This window comes from Lethenteron reissneri, chromosome 50 (genome assembly GCF_015708825.2).
Source record: "Lethenteron reissneri isolate LAM-NWPU_2019-01 chromosome 50, ASM1570882v1, whole genome shotgun sequence".
Lineage (NCBI taxonomy): Eukaryota > Metazoa > Chordata > Hyperoartia > Petromyzontiformes > Petromyzontidae > Lethenteron > Lethenteron reissneri.
In genome coordinates this window covers 8456494-8479772 of record NC_083828.1, presented here as the reverse complement: position 1 = coordinate 8479772, position 23279 = coordinate 8456494, and the positions used below count along the sequence as shown (strand labels likewise).

General features: G+C 51.3%; 1 protein-coding gene across 1 annotated transcript in view; it reads left to right on the top strand.

The window, feature by feature from the left end:
- LOC133355122 (A-kinase anchor protein 13-like) overlaps nt 1-22505 on the top strand; it is a 141463-nt gene extending 118958 nt beyond the window's left edge. The window contains exons 13-27 of the mRNA XM_061572433.1: nt 5167-5234; nt 6878-6923; nt 8092-8257; nt 9321-9418; nt 12245-12403; nt 16163-16369; nt 16571-16689; nt 16892-17014; nt 17512-17629; nt 18222-18465; nt 19141-19217; nt 20142-20314; nt 20902-20969; nt 21505-21675; nt 22347-22505. Of these exons, the coding sequence (XP_061428417.1) occupies nt 5167-5234; nt 6878-6923; nt 8092-8257; nt 9321-9418; nt 12245-12403; nt 16163-16369; nt 16571-16689; nt 16892-17014; nt 17512-17629; nt 18222-18465; nt 19141-19217; nt 20142-20314; nt 20902-20969; nt 21505-21646 (1808 nt within the window). The 3' untranslated portion in view covers nt 21647-21675; nt 22347-22505. The remainder of the gene's footprint in view (nt 1-5166; nt 5235-6877; nt 6924-8091; nt 8258-9320; nt 9419-12244; nt 12404-16162; nt 16370-16570; nt 16690-16891; nt 17015-17511; nt 17630-18221; nt 18466-19140; nt 19218-20141; nt 20315-20901; nt 20970-21504; nt 21676-22346) is intronic.
- The last annotated feature ends 774 nt before the right edge of the window (nt 22506-23279 follow it).

Genomic DNA, 23279 nt, shown 5'->3' with positions numbered 1-23279 from the left:
GGTGTCTGTCTCTGCTATGATTGTGTTGGTGTCTGTCTCCACTATGATTGTGGGTGTCTGTCTCTGCTATGATTGTGTTGGTGTCTGTCTCCGCTATGATTGTGTTGGTGTCTGTCTCTGCTATGATTGTGTTGGTGTCTGTCTCTGCTATGATTGTGTTGGTGTCTGTCTCTGCTATGATTGTATTGGTGTCTGTTTCTGCTATGATTGTGTTGGTGTCTGTCTCTGCTATGATTGTGTTGGTGTCTGTCTCTGCTATGATTGTGTTGGTCTGTCTCTGCTATGATTGTGTTGGTGTCTGTCTCTGCTACAATTGTGTTGGTCTGTCTCCGCTACGATTGTGTTGGTGTCTGTCTCCGCTATGATTGTGTTGGTCTCTCTCCGCTATGATTGTGTTGGTCTGTCTCTGCTATGATTGTGTTGGTGTCTGTCTCTGCTATGATTGTGTTGGTCTGTCTCCGCTATGATTGTGTTGGTCTCTCTCCGCTATGATTGTGTTGGTCTGTCTCTGCTATGATTGTGTTGGTGTCTGTCTCTGCTATGATTGTGTTGGTGTCTGTCTCTGCTATGATTGTGTTGGTTTGTCTCCACTATGATTGTGTTGGTCTGTCTCCGCTATGATTGTGTTGGTCTCTCTCTGCTATGATTGTGTTGGTCTGTCTCCGCTATGATTGTGTTGGTGTCTGTCTCTGCTATGATTGTGTTGGTGTCTGTCTCTGCTATGATTGTGTTGGTCTCTCTCTGCTATGATTGTGTTGGTCTGTCTCCGCTATGATTGTGTTGGTGTCTGTCTCTGCTATGATTGTGTTGGTGTCTGTCTCCGCTGTGAATGTGTTGGTGTCTGTCTCTGCTATGATTGTGTTGGTGTCTGTCTCCGCTATGATTGTGTTGGTATCTGTCTCTGCTATGATTGTGTTGGTCTGTCTCTGCTATGATTGTGTTGGTGTCTGTCTCTGCTATGATTGTGTTGGTCTGTCTCTGCTATGATTGTGTTGGTGTCTGTCTCTGCTATGATTGTGTTGGTCTGTCTCTGCTATGATTGTGTTGGTGCCTGTCTCTGCTATGATTGTGTTGGTGTCTGTCTCTGCTATGATTGTGTTGGTGTCTGTCTCTGCTATGATTGTGTTGGTGTCTGTCTCTGCTATGATTGTGTTGGTGTCTGTCTCTGCTATGATTGTGTTGGTGTCTGTCTCCGCTATGATTGTGTTGGTGTCTGTTTCTGCTATGATTGTGTTGGTGTCTGTCTCTGCTATGATTGTGTTGGTGTCTGTCTCTGCTATGATTGTGTTGGTGTCTGTCTCTGCTATGATTGTGTTGGTGCCTGTCTCTGCTATGATTGTGTTGGTGTCTGTCTCTGCTATGATTGTGTTGGTGTCTGTCTCTGCTATGATTGTGTTGGTGTCTGTCTCTGCTATGATTGTGTTGGTGTCTGTCTCCGCTATGATTGTGTTGGTGTCTGTCTCTGCTATGATTCTGTTGGTGTCTGTCTCTGCTATGATTGTGTTGGTGTCTGTCTCTGCTATGATTGTGTTGGTGTCTGTCTCTGCTATGATTGTGTTGGTGTCTGTCTCTGCTATGATTGTGTTGGTGTCTGTCTCTGCTATGATTGTGTTGGTGTCTGTCTCTGCTATGATTGTGTTGGTGTCTGTCTCTGCTATGATTGTGTTGGTGTCTGTCTCTGCTATGATTGTGTTGGTGTCTGTCTCTGCTATGATTGTGTTGGTGTCTGTCTCTGCTATGATTGTGTTGGTCTGTCTCCGCTATGATTGTGTTGGTGTCTGTCTCTGCTATGATTGTGTTGGTGTCTGTCTCTGCTATGATTGTGTTGGTGTCTGTCTCTGCTATGATTGTGTTGGTCTGTCTCCGCTATGATTGTGTTGGTGTCTGTCTCTGCTATGATTGTGTTGGTGTCTGTCTCTGCTATGATTGTGTTGGTGTCTGTCTCTGCTATGATTGTGTTGGTGTCTGTCTCTGCTATGATTGTGTTGGTCTGTCTCCGCTATGATTGTGTTGGTGTCTGTCTCTGCTATGATTGTGTTGGTGTCTGTCTCTGCTGTGATTGTGTTGGTGTCTGTCTCTGCTGTGATTGTGTTGGTCTGTCTCTGCTATGATTGTGTTGGTGTCTGTCTCTGCTGTGATTGTGTTGGTGTCTGTCTCCGCTATGATTGTGTTGGTGTCTGTCTCTGCTATGATTGTGTTGGTCTGTCTCTGCTATGATTGTGTTGGTCTGTCTCTGCTATGATTGTGTTGGCGTCTGTCTCTGCTATGATTGTGTTGGCGTCTGTCTCTGCTATGATTGTGTTGGTGTCTGTCTCCGCTATGATTGTGTTGGTGTCTGTCTCTGCTATGATTGTGTTGGTCTGTCTCTGCTATGATTGTGTTGGTGTCTGTCTCTGCTATGATTGTGTTGGTCTGTCTCTGCTATGATTGTGTTGGTCTGTCTCTGCTATGATTGTGTTGGTCTGTCTCTGCTATGATTGTGTTGGTGTCTGTCTCTGCTATGATTGTGTTGGTCTGTCTCTGCTATGATTGTGTTGGTGTCTGTCTCCGCTATGATTGTGTTGGTGTCTGTCTCTGCTATGATTGTGTTGGTGTCTGTCTCCACTATGATTGTGTTGGTCTGTCTCCATTATGTTTGTGTGGTCTGTCTGCTATGATTGTGTTGATCTGTCTCCGCTATGATTGTTTTGGTGTCTGTCTCTGCTGTGATTGTGTTGGTGTCTGTCTCTGCTGTAATTGTGTTGGTGTCTGTCTCTGCTATGATTGTGTTGGTGTCTGTCTCTGCTATGATTGTGTTGGTGTCTGTCTCTGCTATGATTGTGTTGGTGTCTGTCTCCGCTATGATTGTGTTGTTCTGTCTCCGCTATGATTGTGTTGGTGTCTGTCTCTGCTGTGATTGTGTTGGTGTCTGTCTCTGCTGTAATTGTGTTGGTGTCTGTCTCTGCTATGATTGTGTTGGTGTCTGTCTCTGCTATGATTGTGTTGGTGTCTGTCTCCGCTATGATTGCGTTGGTTTGTCTCCGTGTAGTCACGCTAGCTAGCTAGGCCATGCTTCCCGTTTGGCATCTGTCCATGTAACGGATTCATCGATTCAAAATCGGGCCTCACTCTTGTGGCACATGCGTCGATGTGTCCGCATGAAAATCTACGATTGAGTATTTATTTGAAGTATGCATTCTGACGATGGCTCGGGAGGCATGCCACCAGAGTCGGATTGATCTTGGTTGAAGATGACGACGGCGATGAATTATGATGATGATGATGATGACGACGATGATGAGGCACTCGTGTTACAGTTAAGCCAAAGGAACTGATAACAACGGAATGGTCGTTCCTAAAGACAAGAAACAAATACAAACAAAATGGGTCTGGGAGTTGGCAAGTGGTGGCAAATATTCTCTCTCCCCTCCCACGGCCTCTCGATGCAACGTTTTCTCCCCGCTAGTTGTCCAGCATCGAGAGGCACGGTGTCATTTGGACGCTCCATGCACCCAGAGCATGCTGCTTATCCACGGCAGAGGTGTCCAACTGGAGAGCCGAACAGTCGGACAACGGTTGGGTAGTGTACCGAGCGTAGGGCGTCAACAGCTCCTTCACCCCTTTTGTGAAGTGCGCGACCCAACCCGGAGGAGAGCGGGCACCACCGCTCTGCTGGAGAGAGCTTAGAGCTCGACGCATCACCACCTCGCTGACATCTGCGAGTCACGAAGCTGTAGATAAATCGAATGCCAGAGAGTGCGAGGAGAGGGAGAGAGATGCGGGGGGGGGAGACCTCATGGCGTTTCGTCAAACGCTCACATGACCGCCAGAGCCGGTTTAATAAATTGTGACACTTGTTAATAAATTTTAGTTATTGACGACCATGGATTAAGAGTGAATAGATGCGTATTGCAATGACGCTCGCTGGTGACGAATGTTGTCGATATTCGTTTCGCGCCGTGTTCAGAGTGTAACGAAATACTGCGGTACAATCTCAGTGAACTTGATACGGATATTCTGGGCCTAGGGTCTGGGCCTACAACTACAATAGTAGATGCGCCTGGCTTGGGCCTCTCTTAAGGTTAACTTGGCCTGAACTTTGTACCAGTTCAATACGAGCGATGGTGATACAAAGGTGGGCCTGGTCTATGTGGTCCTGGCTGGCCCACAATGCCCTCCTCATGAGTAGCCCCATCCTGAGTAGAAATTCCCAAACACAACTTGGTTTGAACTCTCCGTGTGTTTGCGCTCGCATGTGGAGTGATGCAATGGCGAAGCGCTCTGCACTATGAACCAGTTGACCTGTGTTCAGTTACCGGTTACTGATTACATCAACCCGTAAGTGGGTGTCACAATCTATTTTGGGCCTCTCCAAGGTCAGCCGGTGCAGTCCACGGACAGCATCACTGGGGAGACGAAGGCGGCCATGCGCCGTGCCGGTCTTAATAGGTGCTCGCTAACAGAGCTCCCGCTAATAGTCTGTACGGCAAGAAGGGTGATGTTTGTGTCTTTGCAGAGCAGCGTTGTAGAGTTTAGTGATTCTTTGTTACGATTCCAGGAGTCTGTGCAAGCTAAATAAATGGTCTGTGTGTGTGTATCATCATCACCATTAGCCGTGATCTATCCGTTGATGGATGAAGGCCTTCCCAAGCTGTTAACATCTTTGGCGGTTTTGCGATGCGGTTAATCGATCCCACGGCATGCGGCGCGAGATGCTGTTGTTACGATTACACTGCTGTTGTGTTTACATTCATACACTCACGTAAACTAGAGAAGTGCACGGTAACTCTGTTTATAGCCAGGTGAGGGCCTATCAAGACTGAATTTCTTTTGTCACGGGAGGCTGCAAACAAAGAATGTCCACCGCTGAATCTATCGGTGCAGCGAAACAAATGAACGCGATAATAAAACAAAAATAAAGCGATGATCATGGGCGGAGTTTGTGGGGAGGGAGGGGGGGGGCAGCACCTTTATTAATGTATCTTCAACTAGTTTACAATTAAGATAAAAAAAATCAATAAATTATATGCACCCGCTATTCCTAATGCGAGGAAGAATACCTCCTACAATATAGAAGTCAAACTCCACAAAGATGAAAAGATGTGTTACCCAAGCAAAATATTAAATGTTGCTCTCTCTCTCTCTCGTGCGCGCGCGTGTGCGCTTGTGTGTATGTGACGTGCGCAGGTTGCAATGTGTGCGTTCATCGGAATTGCTCGGATTACTTGAGTCCCTGTCCCAAACACATTTCAAAGGTACGTTAATCGCGGTGAACTGGCATCATCGTCGTCGTCATCATCGTCATCCTGCATCGTACATCGCACCAATCACGAACCACCACTTGCCTCTGACCGAGAATCGCCCGGATCACGTCAGCTCTTGGAGTCTCGAGCCCCGAGTTTAGTGCTTGGATGGGCGACCACCGTGCACACCACGTTGTTATAGGCCGCTGCAGGGCTACGAGGTTGGCGGTAGAGAGCAGTGCGGAGAAGTACCATTGTACCCCTACTTCCATGCCTTTGCTACTCGCCTTCAGCAAACCTACACTGACCGGCACGGTGAGGTATGGTCAAATATAGCAATGCCCCGTTCAGTGTGGGGAGGCCCTGATCCAGCAGTGGATCGCCTAAGTGCAGAATCAGAATCAGAAAGGGTTTTATTCGCCATGAAAGTTTGCACAGACAAGCAATTTACTATGGCCGGAAGGTGCATACATTCAACATGTAGGAATCTTAAAACTTAAATAAGTGGTATACAGTCTAACTATACTAAAATTACAAAGTCTAACTAATACTAAGGGGCTAAAGTATGTCAAATCGTGAATAAGTGTACAATATTAAATGTAAACTAGCCGTAATATACAATCTTAAAATACAAATAGGGTAACATTTTGTAAAGATGGCAAGGTGTACTTTTTTTGTAAGTGTAAAAGTCATTTTAAGCCCTTGGCCGTGCTGAAGAGTACTTGTGCAACAACTCTCCAGCCAGGCCGGAGCAAGCGATCGAGCCGCAGAATCGCAATTTCAAATCGCCATTCGGGGAAGAACTTGGCTTATCATCCGTCCAAGTGTCGATAAAACTAGTACCCCTTTTGTGGAAAGTCAACAGTGGTTGTGCTTTGGAAAGACGAGGAATTTACTGAACCGGAGATGTGTGCCGCCCGGAACACGCTCTGACCTTGATTAACCTTTTGGAAACATTCTCAAACAGCTCCGTTTACCCTGTGTCAAATTATAATACGTCGTGTAAGCTGGTAATCTGTATGTATGTACGTACATATGCGTGCATATCCAGAGAATGCTTCCGAGACCGCTCCACCAATTTTACTGGACGATGATTCATTTGAAAGCTGTGACACCGTTAACTTGACCAAGGTTGAAACGACAATAAAAATTCACCCAATAATTTGGCTTCTTGGCCAAGGAGCTGCTCATGCACTCCACCATTGACAATGCAAGCCCCGTTTTAAAAATCATACAATTTATAGGCATGTGGGGGGTGGGGGGGGGGGCGTGATACCAAGATTCCTACGCCAGATGGCACACGCACCAGATTGCGAGCGTGACGCGCGAGTGTCAGGATCGACGATTTAACTATTTGTGTAAAACGTACGCGAGTACGTGAGGTGAGTGGAAACCCACAAATCGAGGCATAAAAATGAGAAGCCAAACAAACGTCACTCGCAAAAATGATTTGTTATCGTTATTGATTCGCGACCACGAATGGTGGTTGGGGGGGGTGACGTCGAGTCATCGAATCTGTAGAGCGAACCTTTGCCGCACGTCATTGCGATGACGGTGGATATCGCTCTGAGAGAATCGTGCGAATCCGTGCCACGAGTGGTTTGGGGGGGTGCAAACCGCTGGCTCGTTTTCTCTCTCTCTCTCCGCGTGCGCAGTCTAAGTCGAGCGCTGGAGGAGACTTCCATTCGTTTTCTTACGCTGGTGAGTACCCGCAATGTTTCATCGCGAAAATGGCCCCACAGTCGATCCGTGCGCGTTTTGGGCGTCGCGTCACGAGGCGAGGAAGGGATCAGGAAAATCAGGAAATTGGAATCGGTAGAAATATTTAAGTCTGCTTTGAAAACCCATCTTTTTAAAGTGGCCTTCCCTCTTTAGTTTGTTCGGTTGCCCCTTGGTTCTGTTTTTGTTTCCTGCTTTCCATGCATTGTGCATTGGGATCCTAGGATGGAATGCGCATTATGAATTTCAATTATTACAAATTATTCTTATTATAATCCCGAGTCTCTCGCAGAGGCGTGCGACACTTTGGGTTAAGAGAGCGGTCCTCGTGGCAGATACAGCGGTGCTGCCCTCCTGCCGTGTCAACCGTAGGTCGCCCTGGTTCACACAGTCGGAGGAGGAGAGCACCGTCCCCCACCCTCTCTGCCACTGAGGGAAATGATTGTTGTTGTATTGCTGCGGTCAAACAAAATTTAATGAAAAACTCAATAACACTGTTGCCTTAAAAAGAAAATGTTAGAGAGAGGCCAGAAAGGGAAGGGTTAATAAGGGGGGGACTGCACTTAACACCACGTTCACTCCAATTCGTGCCCCTTCCTCTCTGTCCCTCTCCTCCTCTTCCTATCCCTCTTTGTCTCTCCCCATCTCCCCTCGTCTCTCTCCCGTTCTCCCCGACCCCTTCTCATCTCTCCCCCCCCCCCCTCATCTCTCTCCCCCTCTCCTCCATCCCTCCTCATCTCTCCCCATCCTTCCCCCTCATTTCTGTCCCCCTCTCCCCGACCCCTCCTCATCTCTCCCCATCCCCCCTCATCTCTCTCCCCCTCTCCCCAACCCCTCCTCATCTCTCCCCATCCCCCCCCTCGTCTCTCTCCCCCTCTCCTCCATCCCTCCTCATCTCTCCCCATCCCCCCCCCCTCGTTTCTCTCCCCCTCTCCCCATCCCCATCCCTCCTCATCTCTCCCCATCTCCCCCCCTCGTCTCTCTCCCCCTCTCCTCCATCTCTCCTCCTCTCTCCCCATCCCTCCCCTCGTCTCTCTCCCTCTCTCCCCATCCCTCTTCTCTGTCCCCCTCTCCCCGACGTTTCTCTCCCTCCTCTCCCCGACCCCTCCTCTTCTCTGTCCATCGCCGCTCCTGCCGCCCCTAACCCTAGGCCACACGCATCCGCCGCAGAGGCCGCTCTCTGTGAGTTTGCCCGCCGACGGGAGGCTCTCCCACGGTGCCACCCTCGGCTCCTCCTCGTTCGCCACGTCGCCCGGAGCCAACATGGCCGGCACTGCCACCCTGCCGAAAAGTGGCTCCTCCAGCAACCTCCAGAGGTGAGGGGGTTTTTGTTTGTAATATATTTATATTCGGTTTTTTTTTTTGCTGTACACAAGAACGAAGGCCCGTAGCAGGACGATGGGCGACACAAAAAAGAACAACCGTACGTGAATATCCACCAGGGCAATGTACCCGACCGTGCTCAGATGGATAGGGGAGGAGGGGAAACAGTCAACCTGGGAGAGGAAGAGAATTTCGTTTTGTTTTTTTATAAATCTCACAATAGCAACGTTGAGAGCCGCACGTGTGATGTGCGTTGTCATAAGTAGCCTCGTATCACCATTACTTTTATTACTATTACGCAACTGGCAAAAAAAAATGAACTTTTAATGTTGCCGGGAAGACTGTGTATGTGTGTGTGTATATTGAACTTCTTTTGCACCGTACCTAGCCAACCGTGCAAATCGGAGGTGTGGGGAAAGGATAACAAACTATACACACATACACACAAAAATGAAAAGAGACTGCCAGATTTCCCAGGACAGCAGCTGCCTCCTCGGCAATAGGAAGTTCTTGGGAAAAACCGGAACAGGTGGCAACCTCAGGTGTGATGCGTGCTGGTGGTGCTGGTGATGCTGGTGATGCTGGTGGTGCTGGTGGTGCTGGTGGTGCTGGTGGTGCTGGTGTTGGTGGGGAGCGGTGGTGCAGCGATTAGCGCGCTGTGCTACGAACCCGGCGACCCGGGTTTGATTCCCGCTCGCGGCCAACACCAGTGACCATTATTTGAACCGGTCCTGGGCCTCCCCTAGGTCGACTCAGCCTCAAATTAGTACCTGGTGCATTGTGTAAACATTAACACTGGGGAAACGAAAGCGGCCGGGCGTGGTGCTGGCCACCCACCCCCTCGTGTGCCGTGCCAGACTTCATAGGTGCTCGCTAACAGCACTTGCCCCAACAGTCTGTTAAGGCTACACGGGGGATCTTTGGTGGTGGTGGCACTGGTGGTGCTGGTGGCACTGGTGGTTGGTGGTGCTGGTGGTGGCATCCACGAAGTTTAGCTGCAACGCGCACGTGTGTTTTTTGCTTCTTTGTTTTTCCGCCTCCCTTCCACCCCCTCAGCTCCGTTTTAGAAGAGATGGACTCGGAAACCGAGCACGATTCGTTACTGCAAGGTGGAGAGGGCTACATCAAGCCGTCCGATTCGCCGCCCAATGAAGGTACCGCATGCCGCCATTTCCACTTGTGCCGTGTAGTTCCTTTAATGTCTATTGGCTCATCTCTATTGTCTGATATCTATTGTCTCACTTCTGTTGTCTAATTTCTATTGTCTCACTTCTATTGTCTAATATCTATTGTCTCGTTTCTATTGTCTGATATCTATTGGCTCATTTCTATTGTCTGATATATATTGTCTCACTTGTGTTATCTAATTTATATTGTCTCACTTCTATTGTCTAATATCTATTGTCTCATTTCTGTTGTATAATTTCTATTGGCTCATTTTTATTGGCTCATTGCCAGGCAGGCATGATGTCGTGTGGCCGTAACCCAACACATTGCAGGCAGGGTTTGGTGGATCGTGTATCACCGGTGCATAGTTTATAATCCATTATTAAATATAACCGCATCTACTGTAGCAGGCGCTAATCTGCAAGTATTTATACCGATCAGGAGAACTCTGGCTGGACTGCTTCACAATTTTCCATGAATGAAGTGTCATTAGTCAGCTATATTGTTTGGTCCTTTTGGTAAAGTCACTTAGATAGGTTCAAAGAAATAACAAAAATAGCAAAAGCTACGACGTTTCGATCGCGACACAAGCGGTCGTCATCAGGAAAAGCGGGGTTAGCTTCTGAAGACAAACTGCTCATAAAGCTTTGAAGTGGGCGTAGCCCAAATGTCAGCAGCCAATGTTAATGTAAGTGGTGGGCAGTGACCGCGGCGGTGGTGGGTTTTCCACAGAGGTCGCAACCGGGTACCCGATACCCGTACCCTACCCGATACCCGGCTACCCGTACCCGGCCGGGTACGGGTACAGGTACCCGTTTGCGACCCTGGTGCGGCCGGGTACGGGTACGGGTAGGCCGTGAGTCACTGGTGAGTAAACGTTTGTAACTCATTTCCCAACGTCTTGTCTCTTCTCACAATTCAAGTTCCTAGAATCAACCCACCCGCGCCTGCAACATGGCTTCATCCCAGAGGTCGCAATCAGGTACCCGATACCCGTACCCTACCCGTACCCTACCGTACCCTACCCGTACCCGGCCAGTTATGGGTACAGCCGGGTACTGGTACGGGTACTCGTTTGCGACCCTGGTGCAGCCGGGTACGGGTACGGAATCAAAACCCGTTTGCGACCTCTGGTTTTCCACCAATCAAAGGGCTGCCAGGTAAAAATGAGCATGTTAATGTATAAGATGGCCGAGCATCCTGCACGGCGAACACACCAAGGTGGCTATGTTAATGTAAGAGATGAGAATGTTAATGTGAGAGATGAGAATGTTCATGGAAGATCGCAGAGCACCAACCTCGAGGTCGGCACGCGAGGTGGCTGTGTTAGTTTTAGAAATTTAATCTGTTAATGTAAAAATCAGAGAGCTGAAAATAACAACTAACATCGGAAGGTGGTAGGATGGGAACATCACAGCCAGTTATGACTTAAACTGGTTGACAACGTCCTTCCAATGATTGCTCAGTTTGTACCCATCTTCTCGGTTGAAATTGTGTCTGTTGTCTATATATATGGATGGTTTCATGAACAAATCTTTGTTGATAGCCAGTGGGTTTGCCAAGTACCTTCGTCTTAGAGAAATCAATTTCGTGTGAGCCCACCGCATTAAAACAATGATCAGCCACGGCCGAGGTATTGGTCCTACCGTATTTCAGATCTGCCTTGTGTTCACGAACACGGTCCGAGACATGTCGCTTAGTTTCCCCAATGTAACTACGGCCCCAGACACAGCGTAGTTTGTAGATGCCGGGGTATTGCATGTCAGGGATCGCATCCTTCACAGATGGGATCAGATCACGAATTTTACGTACTGTGTTAAATCGAACTTGTAAGCGTATGATGTGTCGTAGTAGTAAGCTTATGATGTAAGCTTATGATGTGTAGTTTTTGTGAACGAGATAAAAAGTATAAAAATAATTGACCTTTGACATGGTAATCTGTTAGTTAGGCTTATTGGCACTGGTCATGCTTATCATCACTACAATACACAATTGCCTGGTGTATGTCGTGAGCCCCTTTTGAAAATTGTACAATGGACAGACCTGATAATAATAATGCACTTTATCTTGCGTGCAATATTTTGTGGAGATAAATTACCGTGAGCCAAACCCGTCGCTGGTAAAATTACGGCGCACACTTTATATTCACCTGTAGGCAATCCATAGACTAGCAATATATTATTATTGTTTATACAATGCAACCAAACGCACTTTACCGGTCGCCCATGAAGTCCCACAGGCCAGAGCAGAAATCGGTACTGAAGGTAACAGGACTGTGGTTAGTTTAACACGTAGGCTTAGATCGCGTAAATATATAAATGTTTCGTTAAAACCCTCCACCACCTGACATCATGCATATAATGTACGTAGCCTCAGTAATCCCCCCCCCGACTTTGCGCAAGAGCGCAGAAGCGTGGTCACCACATCTACGCCTCTTTCTAAGGAACTAAACAGGTGGACTTCTCCACAAATCTGGCTATCTGTACAAGAATTGAGTATTCAGGTCCATACTGCGTAAAGCCGTTTCAATACGGGCAAATACATTTTTTAATATATTTTTTTGTGTTTCTCCCTTGTCATGGGACTCGGTAGCATGAACATAGCGGTTTATAAGGGGCACGGGGTGACCAGTAAGGTTTGAATATGTCTGTAATAAGGTAGGGCACTGATAAGGGGTTGACATGTATAGAGTGGCTGCGTTTTTTGACCGGTCATTATTGATGTCGTCGTTGTTGACGTCGTCATTGTTGTTGCCGACATTGTTAACATCGTTGTTGTTGTTGTTGACTTCGTTGTATCCGTGAACGTGGCAGCGCTGGAATGCGACGTGGTGGATGCCGGCGGCCCCCTGCGTTCGCCCGACGTCACCGACCCCGAGGGGTTTGACGTGGAGTCGTGGAGCCGCGCTGTCACGCCCACCTTCCTCAAGCAGCTGGAGCCCAGCACCGTCAAGCGCCAGGACGTCATCTACGGTGAGAGGGCCCGGAGGTCCGGTGGCGCTCGCGTCAAATTGCGCTTAAGAAAATGACGCCGCTGTAAAATTGGAATAAAGTCTACCTGGAAACCGACCCGCGATTCGAGTGCCCGGTGCCTCCGCTAGAGGAGCGTTATCCCCCCCCGAGAGACACACAGCCCCCCACTCCCCCCCCGCCCCCTCTCCCGAGGCTGCTGAAGCCTGGCCTGGAAATGTTCCGGCTCGGTGCTTTGACAGGTGGAGAGAGCGAGAGGGAAAACCGAGGCCGCCTAGGGATTGATCCTACGACCTCAAATGTTCCGGCTCAGTGGGCCCAGCCCAGGCAATCACCCCCCCCCTCCCCCCCAAAGAGACACCCAGCCCCAGGGCTTGAACCCAGGGCCTCCAATGTTCTGGTTCAGCTCCGTGACGCATGTTATCAGCGTCTGAGGGCATGTTATCAGCGTCTGAGGGAGACGCGCGGATGCCTTTTTTTTAGCTTTTGTCTCGAATGCACATCAAATTGTTACTCCTGATTTTTTCTATTTTATTTTAATCATTTACCGTTTTTGATATGTTAATACTATATCTGCTTGGTTTTTTTTATGTTGAATTACTCCAGTTGATTTTCATGTTAGTTAATTGTTCCTCAAGCCACTTTACAAGACTGTACAATGTGGATTACCCAGTATCCAAACACGACCACATCTCAAGACTGTAGAGAAACAGTGAGGACAGAGACGCATAGACCCACATAGAGCCCCATTACCTCACATAGAGACATTAACACCCATAACCTCACATAGAGACCCATAACCTCACATAGAGACCCATAACCTCACATGGAGACATATAGATACCCATAACCTCACATAGAGACCCATAACCTTACATAGATTCCCATAACCTCACATAGAGACCCATAACCTCACATAGAGCCCTATTACCTCACATAGAGACATATACTCATATATAAACCCATAACCTCACATAAAGACCCATATAATCACATACAGATCCATATACCCACATAGACCCATAACCTAAGACTCATAACCTCAAATAGAGACCCATAACCTAAGATCCATAACCTCATATAGAGACCCATAACCTGAAACCCAATACTCACAAAGAGACCCACAGACTGATAGAGACCCACAGACTCGCATAGAGACCCACAGACTCGCATAGAGACCCACAGACTCACATAGAGACCCACAGACTCACATATAGACCCACAGACTCGCATAGAGACCCACAGACTCGCATAGAGACCCACAGACTCACATAGAGACCCACAGACTCGCATAGAGACCCACAGACTCGCATAGAGACCCACAGACTCACATAGAGACCCACAGACTCAAATAGAGACCCACAGACTAGCATATAGACCCACAGACTCACATAGAGACCCACAGACTCAAATAAAGACGCACAGACTCACATAGAGACCCACAGACTCACATAGAGACTCAGACTCACATAGAGACTCACAGACACGCATAGAGACCCACATACTCACATGAGAAACACAGACTCGCATAGAGACTCACAGACTCGCATAGAGACCCACAGACTTTCAGAGACCCACAGACTCGCATAGAGACCCACAGACTCGCATAGAGACCCACAGACTCGCATAGAGACCCACAGACTCAAATAGAGACTCACAGACTCACATAGAGACCCACAGACTCGCATAGAGACCCACAGACTCGCATAGAGACCCACAGACTCGCATAGAGACCCACAGACTCACATAGAGACCCACAGACTCACATGAGAAACACAGACTCGCATCGAGACCCACAGACTCACATAGAGACCCACAGACTCAAATAGAGACCCACAGACTCAAATAGAGACTCACAGACTCACATAGAGACCCACAGACTCACATAGAGACTCACAGACTCACATAGAGACCCACAGACTCGCATAGAGACCCACAGACTCGCATAGAGACCCACAGACTCGCATAGAGACCCACAGACTCACATAGAGACCCACAGACTCACATGAGAAACACAGACTCGCATCGAGACCCACAGACTCACATAGAGACCCACAGACTCAAATAGAGACCCACAGACTCAAATAGAGACTCACAGACTCACATAGAGACCCACAGACTCGCATAGAGACCCACAGACTCGCATAGAGACCCACAGACTCACATAGAGACCCACAGACTCACATAGAGACCCACAGACTCGCATAGAGACCCACAGACTCACATAGAGACCCACAGACTCACATAGAAACCCACAGACTCACATAGAGACCCACAGACTCACATAGAGACCCACAGACTCACATGAGAAACACAGACTCGCATCGAGACCCACAGACTCACATAGAGACCCACAGACTCAAATAGAGACCCACAGACTCAAATAGAGACTCACAGACTCACATAGAGACCCACAGACTCACATAGAGACTCACAGACTCACATAGAGACCCACAGACTCGCATAGAGACCCACAGACTCGCATAGAGACCCACAGACTCGCATAGAGACCCACAGACTCGCATAGAGACCCACAGACTCGCATAGAGACCCACAGACTCACATAGAGACCCACAGACTCACATAGAGACCCACAGACTCGCATCGAGACCCACAGACTCACATAGAGACCCACAGACTCACATAGAGACCCACAGACTCACATAGAGACCCACAGACTCACATAGAGACCCACAGACTCACATAGAGACCCACAGACTCGACATAGAGACCCACAGACTCACATAGAGACCCACAGACTCACATAGAGACCCACAGACTCGCATAGAGACCCACAGACTCACATAGAGACCCACAGACTCACATAGAAACCCACAGACTCACATAGAGACCCACAGACTCACATAGAGACCCACAGACTCACATAGAGACCCACAGACTCACATAGAGACCCACAGACTCACATAGAGACCCACAGACTCACATAGAGACCCACAGACTCACATAGAGACCCACAGACTCACATAGAGACCCACAGACTCAAATAGAGACCCACAGACTCACATAGAGACCCACAGACTCACATAGAGACCCACAGACTCACATAGAGACCCACAGACTCACATAGAGACCCACAGACTCACATAGAGACTCACAGACTCGCTTAGAGATCTTTGTAGAGTTGGCCTTGGTTGTTAATGGAGGGAGGCACCGCCGCCGATGGGCAGGTCTGCACGAGTGGAGGCCGCGGATCTGCATACTCGATCCACCCCCTCGCCCTGTGTGTCCGTTGAACTTATTTCGCACCGTACGTAGCCAACATAGCCAACCGTGCTAATTCAAGGTGCTCTCTTTTCCTCCCAACCTCCCCACTCACTCTCCTTCTGATGTCCGCCTCGCCCCAACCTCTCCCCATGACCTCTCCCCCCATGACCTCTCCCCCCATGACCTCTCCCCCCATGACCTCTCCCCCCATGACCTCTCCCCCCATGACCTCTCTCCATGACCTCTCCCCCCATGACCTCTCCCCCCATCACTTCTCCCCCCATGACCTCTCTCCCCATGACCTCTCCCCCCATGACCTCTCCCCCCCATGACCTCTCCCCCCATGACCTCTCCCCCCGACCTCTCCCCCCCGACCTCTCCCCCCGACCTCTCCCCCCGACCTCTCCCCCCGACCTCTCCCCCCCCGACCTCTCCCCCCCCCGACCTCTTCCCCCCCGACCTCTCCCCCCCCGACCTCTCCCCTCGACCTCTGCCCCCCGACCTCTCCGCCGCGCCCCACCCCCCCACACCCCGCAGAGCTGATGCTGACGGAGATCCACCACGTGCGTACGCTGCACATCATGAGCGACGTGTTTGCGCGCGGCATGCGGGAGGAGGCCGCGCTGGAGAGCGGCGTCATCGACCGCATATTCCCGCGCCTCGCCGACCTCCGCGAGCTCCACGAGGGCTTCCTGGCCGCGCTGTGCGAGTGCCGGCGGCGAGCGCTGGAGGACACCGGCGGAGGTAGGGGGTCACCGCACGACGACGACGATGCTGCGATGTTGATGCTGTTGCGTAGAGCCTCGCCACCGAACACGGAGGGGAGGGAGGGAGGGTCCTGCAAAGGTTGGCGGTAGGGAGTGATGATCGTGAAACTATTGGATTAGATCGTTACGTGAATAATAATCATAGTACTAATCATAAATTATATCCTGGCGACCCTAGGTGGCGGTATTGGTGGTGGTGGCGGCGGTGGCGGTGCGCAAACCAACGGAAGCCTCACCGGCACCGGCGATGGAAAAAACTTCGTCATCAATCGCATTGGCGATTTGCTGGTGCAACAGGTACGCCTGCCGTATGGTTTGTTATCGCCGCAGCTCCCCCCCCTCGCCCGCCCGCCCCCGGCATGCCACATCCAGTACACCCCTCGCTCAGGCTGCGGCCTGCCCGTCGCCGCCTTCCGGCGAGCCGGAGAGAGGAATGGTCGAGTGAGACGTCGATCCCCGCGGCTCGGACGCGCGAGCTCAGCAAGGCGTTTTGTCTCAGTTCTCAGACGCGAGCGCGGAGAGGCTGGTGAACGTGTACGGGGATTTCTGCGGAAGGCAGAAGGAGGCCGTGAGCCTCTACAAGGAGCAGCTCAACCGCAAGGCCTTCCAATCCTTCGTCCTGGTGAGGAGACTCGCGAACGCGTGAGTGATGGTGAGGGGACCCCTGATTGTGTGAGTGATGTGTGCGCGAGTGCTTGTGTCAATTTGGCCGTTTTCAAGAAGATAACTTCCTAACATCAACAGAACTTTATTGCAACGTTTTCTCCATATTGGGTAACGGTTTTGTGAGGGACCGTGTCTCCCCACTTCCATTACGAACAGACGGACATGCAGACGGACATGCAGACGTACATGCAGACGTACATGCAGACGTACATGCAGACGTACATGCAGACGTACATGCAGACGGAGACGGACATACAGACGGACATACAGACGGACATACAGACGGACATACAGACGGACATACAGATGGACACACAGAGGGATCTACAGGGGGACCTACAGAGGGACAAGCGCTGACGTATAAATGCTTTCATCCTTAGTTCGATTTAAATAAAAAGAAACCCGTGTAGATCTCTAAAACTGAGGTCAATCTTTTGCTGTTGTGGTTCACAGAAGCAGAGCATGAATCCCAACACGCGGAGGCTTGGAGTTCCGGAGTGCATCCTCCTCGTGACCCAGAGGATCACGAAATACCCCGTCCTGATCGCCGAGATCCTCAAGCACACCAAAGGTCAGGGAACAACCCCCCCCCTTACCCCCCCCCCCTCTTTCCTCCGTCGCCGAAATTCCTCTGGCCTCAAACGCGCTCGTTTCATAAACACAGTGAAGCTAATTAGCTCTGCTTCCTCCCTCCACGTTAGTTTAAGCGGACTATCAAACTGGAGCGATCTCTTTCGCATTAGGGAACCCCGAGCGAGCGGTCACTTAACCCCCCCCCTCCCCCGCTGCCCACTCGCTCGGCCACTCCCTAACTCAACAACTCGCTCGCCTGCTGAAAATCTTGTGCCTTCGCTCGCCAAATAACCGGTTGCAGTTTACTTTTCTCGGTCGGTGTTGGCCGCTGAAATCCTGGCGGGTTTCTCTTTCTCATTCCTGTCGCTCCGTGCCCCTCCCGTATACCGTTCCCGTTCCGCTGTGATGGCGCGCCGATGCCCACTTTATTGAGGGCGACATCGACACGTAAAATAAATACGAGTTGAGTGAATACTTGTTCACTCAAGCCGCCATCCATTCACTTCTTTGTCCCCTCCCTCTCTCTGTCCATCTATCCTCTCGTCCGTCCATCCGTCTGTCCCTTCGGCCCCGTCCCTTCCGTACGTCAGACGACCCAGAGGAGCATGCGGAGCTGTCACGAGCGCTGGTGCTGGTGAAGGACGCGGTGTCGGGCGTGGACGCGCGCTGTGCGCGAGCGCGAGCGCCAGTGCTCCGTGGCGATGCGCGTCGACTCGCGCTCCCAGAGCCGCATCAACGGGCGCCCCTTCCTGCGCCGCGACCTCGCCTCGCCCGCACGGCGCCTCCTGCACGAGGGCTCCGTCCAGTGGAAGACGGCCGCCGGAAGGAACAAGGGTGAGCACACGGCATCGCCCTCCTCCTCATCGCCCTCCTCGTCACCCTTGTCGCCCGCATCGCCCTCCTCATCGCCCGCATAATCACCCTCATCGTCACTGCCCCGCGTGTGTCGTCATCCTCGTCGTCGTTTGTCAAGATCGCTGTTGGGTGTCGGTGGCAGCGGCGTCATAAATTCTCATCGGCATCATCGTCGCTGCCATCATCGTCATCATCATCGTCATCATCATCGTCATTATCCCAAGCAGCGGCAGCATCGTTATTGTGACACACATTCTACTCACGCAATCTGAGCCAAAAATCAATGACTTGACGTTGCTGCTATCATGAGCAACAACATCATCATCAGCATCATTGGTGTCGGCGTCATTAGTAGCGGCGTCAGCAGCCGCAGTGCTTTCATCCTCGCCATCGTTGTTACCGCGAGCAGCAGAACTCTCTCTATCGACATCAAAGTTGTTTACGTCATCAGCCTAAGAGCTGTCACTTTCACTCATTATATCGTATATTATATTGACCACCAGAATTATATCGAGATCACTCATTATCATCACCATCATTGTCGCTATCATCATCATTAGTGTCTGTCTGCACAATTGATCACGTGGTAGTGTTACAAGCATGAGCATCATCCCAAGCAGCATATATCCTGACATAAACGTCTCTATTTTGCAGAGGTCTGGGTCCTGTTGATGACGGATGTCTTAATTTTCCTTCAAGAAAAGGATCAGAAATACGTCTTCGCCTCCCTGGTAAGTCTTGAGCAACGTGCACACACATGCAACACACAGACGCAACACACAGACGCAACACACAGACGCAACACACAGACGAAACACACAGACGCAACACACAGACGAAACACACAGACGCAACACACAGACGCAACACACAGACGCAACACACAGACGCAACACACAGACGCAACACACGCACGCAACACACGCACGCAACACACGCACGCAACACACGCACGCAACACACACACGCAACACACACGCGCATTTACTTAGATATTGACCATAGCCGTTAACCCTTTCCCGTTCCGAGATGTCTGCAAGTTGCAGGGTAGAGTCGCCGTTGACCGCTGAATCTCGGAACGTGCAAGCGGTTATTGTGAATTTTATTTCGAGAGGCGTAGCACCGTTGTTTTTGAAGGCCCTACTCACCGCAGAGAACCATACCAACACGACCGCACTCTATGATAGCTGGCGCTAAAACTGTGCCACACGTCCTGCCGCCATGGCCTTGTGGGAGCCTCGGCACCGATAAAGATATTTTAAAAAAAAATTTGGTTCCATTCCGTACACGTACGTCATGGCAACGGCGACGATGACATGAGCCGTTAGGTAGCGGTACTCCCCGTGTTGCCGTCTACGGGCACGGCGCTTTCCTACTCTTTGGTTCTTTCGGTACTTTACCGAAAGAACCAAAGTGTATGGATCCTTGCAGTCATGAAAACTTCAAATCTAGAATGGCGCTTCCCGTTTATCACCACGGCGATGGCCTCTGCACGATCCGCCGGGGGGGCCGCCTCCGAAGGCTCCCCGCTTGCGGGCAGGCGGGCGCCACCGCCGCCACCTCCAGCGACACTCCCGGCTGACCACAACCAGCTGAGTGCTCCATCTCCTCTCTGGCGGTCCTCGCCCCCCCTCCCTCCCCCGCCCCGACCTCAGGACCAGAAGGCGGCGGTGCTGGCGCTGCACAGGCTGATTGTGCGCGAGGTGGCGCTGGAGGAGTCGGAGATGTTCCTCATCAGCGCCTCCAACCCGGAGATGTACAAGCTGAACCTGCGCTCGCGGGAGTTGCGCGATGTCTGGATCCAGCGAATCCGCTCGGCGGTCGAGTGGTGGGTCTGACCGCGCCGCCGTCAATTTGTCAAACCGCGCCGCAGGAAATCTCTCCCCGCTGGCGGGGGGTGGGGCACCTTTTCCGTTAATTATTGATTATTTATTAAGTTTGTTGCGCCAGCTAGGCCAAGATTGGGCAAAACCCAGCCCACTTCTCACCCATGCAGCTGGAGAGCAGCACACGGACTAAGCGTGACGAACCAAAAGCTGAATAGGCCCCAAAACACATTTGGTGGGAAGCCACTCATTCACGCACGCACCTCAGTGATGCTTGCGGTGTTGCATAAAATATACGACAGTTCGAATGTATGCATGTTGAGCTTCTCTCTCACCGTACGTGGCCAACCATGCTAGTCGCAGTGAGGTCGGGCCTCACGTGGCCACGGGACCGCGTGAGGGTGAAGTCGCGGCCGTCGGGCACCCACCCCTGGTCCGAGCGCTCAGAGCGGTGCTCATCGTGGCACCGGTGCCGTGGTTAAACCGCGCCGCCTCTGATGCTTGGTGGTGGTGGTGGGCCGTGAGGCCAAGATTATGGCATTTCGAGTCTATAACTTGTCCTTTGTGCTGTGTGTCCACACCCCCGCAGCTGCACAGAGGATACGGTTTGTGCGTCCGCAGAATTGGAGGAAACGATTCGACTCAAACATTTCTGCGGTGAGACATTGGCAGCAACACCATCATCAGCGTCATCATCATCAGAGGCGTCGTTGTTATCACATCGTTATCATCTGGAGTATTGGTGGCATCGTTGTCATCAAAATCATCATAATCAGGAGCATCCACAGCAGTAGCGGCAGGAGCAGATTCATCTTCATTAACATCACCACCACCATCGTCAGCAGCAGGAGCAGTATAAATCATGACCATTCTTTATCCATTGTAAGATGGGTGTATTTCTCAGAAGGCCAGCTCACATTATTTGCAGGTTAAACCATAGATTGATCGGCATTGGCTTACGGACGGAACTTTTGGCATGGTGATGGTGGTGATGATGATGAGATGCAAAAGATGATGATGACGAAGACTCTGACGACGATATTGATTAATGATGATGACAGTGATGACAGAATGATGAGCATGAGATGTTTATTATGACGAGATGATCATGATAATGGTAACAAGACGATGATCATGACTATGATGATGACGACAAAATGATGACGACGACGACGTTTGAACTGTCTCCCAGAGCGGCTGCTCGAGTTGGACCAGCGCGTGAGCAGCAGCGTGGAAGAGAAGTTGCGAATCTACAGCGAGATGAGCGGGGGCGAGGTTGTCTTCGGCACGAGGGCGCTGCTCCGTGCCGACGCCACGGAGCCTCCCAAGGCTGAGCCGATCGTTGCGCAGATCGCCCAGGAAGGTGCCGAACCTCCCGCCGCTGGCGCCCACTCCTCCCCCCCCTCCCTGTTCAAAGTCAACGTGTGCTGGAGGGGCTCGGTGTGTTATAAAGGCTGAGCTTGGCACCACCGAGGTTTTTGTTTTGGATATAGGCAGCCGTCTGTGGTTAAACTCGGTGTGTGTACTTTTAATTTCTTGCGCACAGTACATAGCTGTCCTCGCTAATGGAAGGTGTTGGGTTGTTGACTGGTGCACCACTGCCAACGCAGCGGCAGGATCACCAGATCATTCGTTTCTTCTCCGAGTGGTTCTTGTCCAGCAGTGGCCTCTGCGATTTTCATCTCCGCGGCCTCGTCCGCTGGCTTCCTCCGCTTCCTTTGCTTTCTTCTCTCGGCGTCGTTTGAGCGGCACCAGCAGCAACTCGCGCAGACTTTGTTGACCACAGGAAGCAGAGCGGAAATCCGAAGTGCGCAGAGTTTGTCTGCTCTGTGTGCGCCCGACGCCTCCTCCTACGGCCACTCGAAACATTTGCCCGGTTCGTCACCGTGCGACGTCTCTGCTTGATGCCATCTCCTCGTGATTGTCTCCTGGCGATGACCTCGCGTGAAGCTGTCTCCTGGCGATGTCTCTATGTGACGTCTCCGCATGACGTCTCCGCGTGACGCTGTCTCCGCCGTCCCCGCGCGTGCGCAGTGCAAGCCCTGGAGGAGCTGGTGAGCGCACAACCGGCGCCAACTGGCGTGCCGTCGCGGCACGGCAGCGTGGTGAGCTGCCCCGAAGCGACCTCCGTGAGCACGCCGCCGCCGCCCCGGCGCTCCGGCACCTTCTCAGCCTTCGACTGCCGCGATGAGCGTGAGTGGGCCCCCCCCCCCCCCACCTTGCCCGCAACGACCGCACGAGCATCCCGCACGCCGGCCCCACGAAGGATCCGTGGTGCCCCCCTCTGGCCGATTTAAATGTCGATCGTTACGCTGACGATACGGGAGGATTGTGCTTGTTAGGGGTTACTGTTATTTAAACGACGCGCTAACCTTTACACTCAGCCAAATGGAGCGAACACATCTACATATGAAACTGTTTTTATTCTTATTTTTACAACAATACAAAGAAGCAGACAAAAACGAGACCACAAAAAAAGTCGCAGGGGTTCATTCGTTGTCGCACCTCCAAAAGGCTTAGCGCGTGCGGTCAGCGTGGCGCGTTCTGTATGGACCGTACTCCTAGGCGCTCTGACGCTCGCCGGCAGTAAATGTCGGTAACGAAGCCCCGCCGCCGTGTCCTCCTTGCGCAGTGCCGGGGCTGGCCGCTCCTCACCGTTTATCCCTGACCACGGAGACCCAAATCTACGATCCTCCGCCCGAGTTCAAGGACTCGGTGAAGTCCGGCGGGCGTCGCAATGGCACCGATGCCTCCTGCTCCTCCTCCTCCTCCTCGGCAGAGCCTGACACTGGCGACGCTTGCGCCGGAGCCGAGCTCTGCTCTTCCCTGGACCCCCAGGCGGTGAGTCTCAAAGTTGCATTAAAATCGAGGTCGAGAAGTCATTGGGGGCAGTGCCGTTGATGCCACCACACCGACGCCATTCCTTCTACACCATTGGTACCTCATTTGCCAGTAGTGAGACTAGGC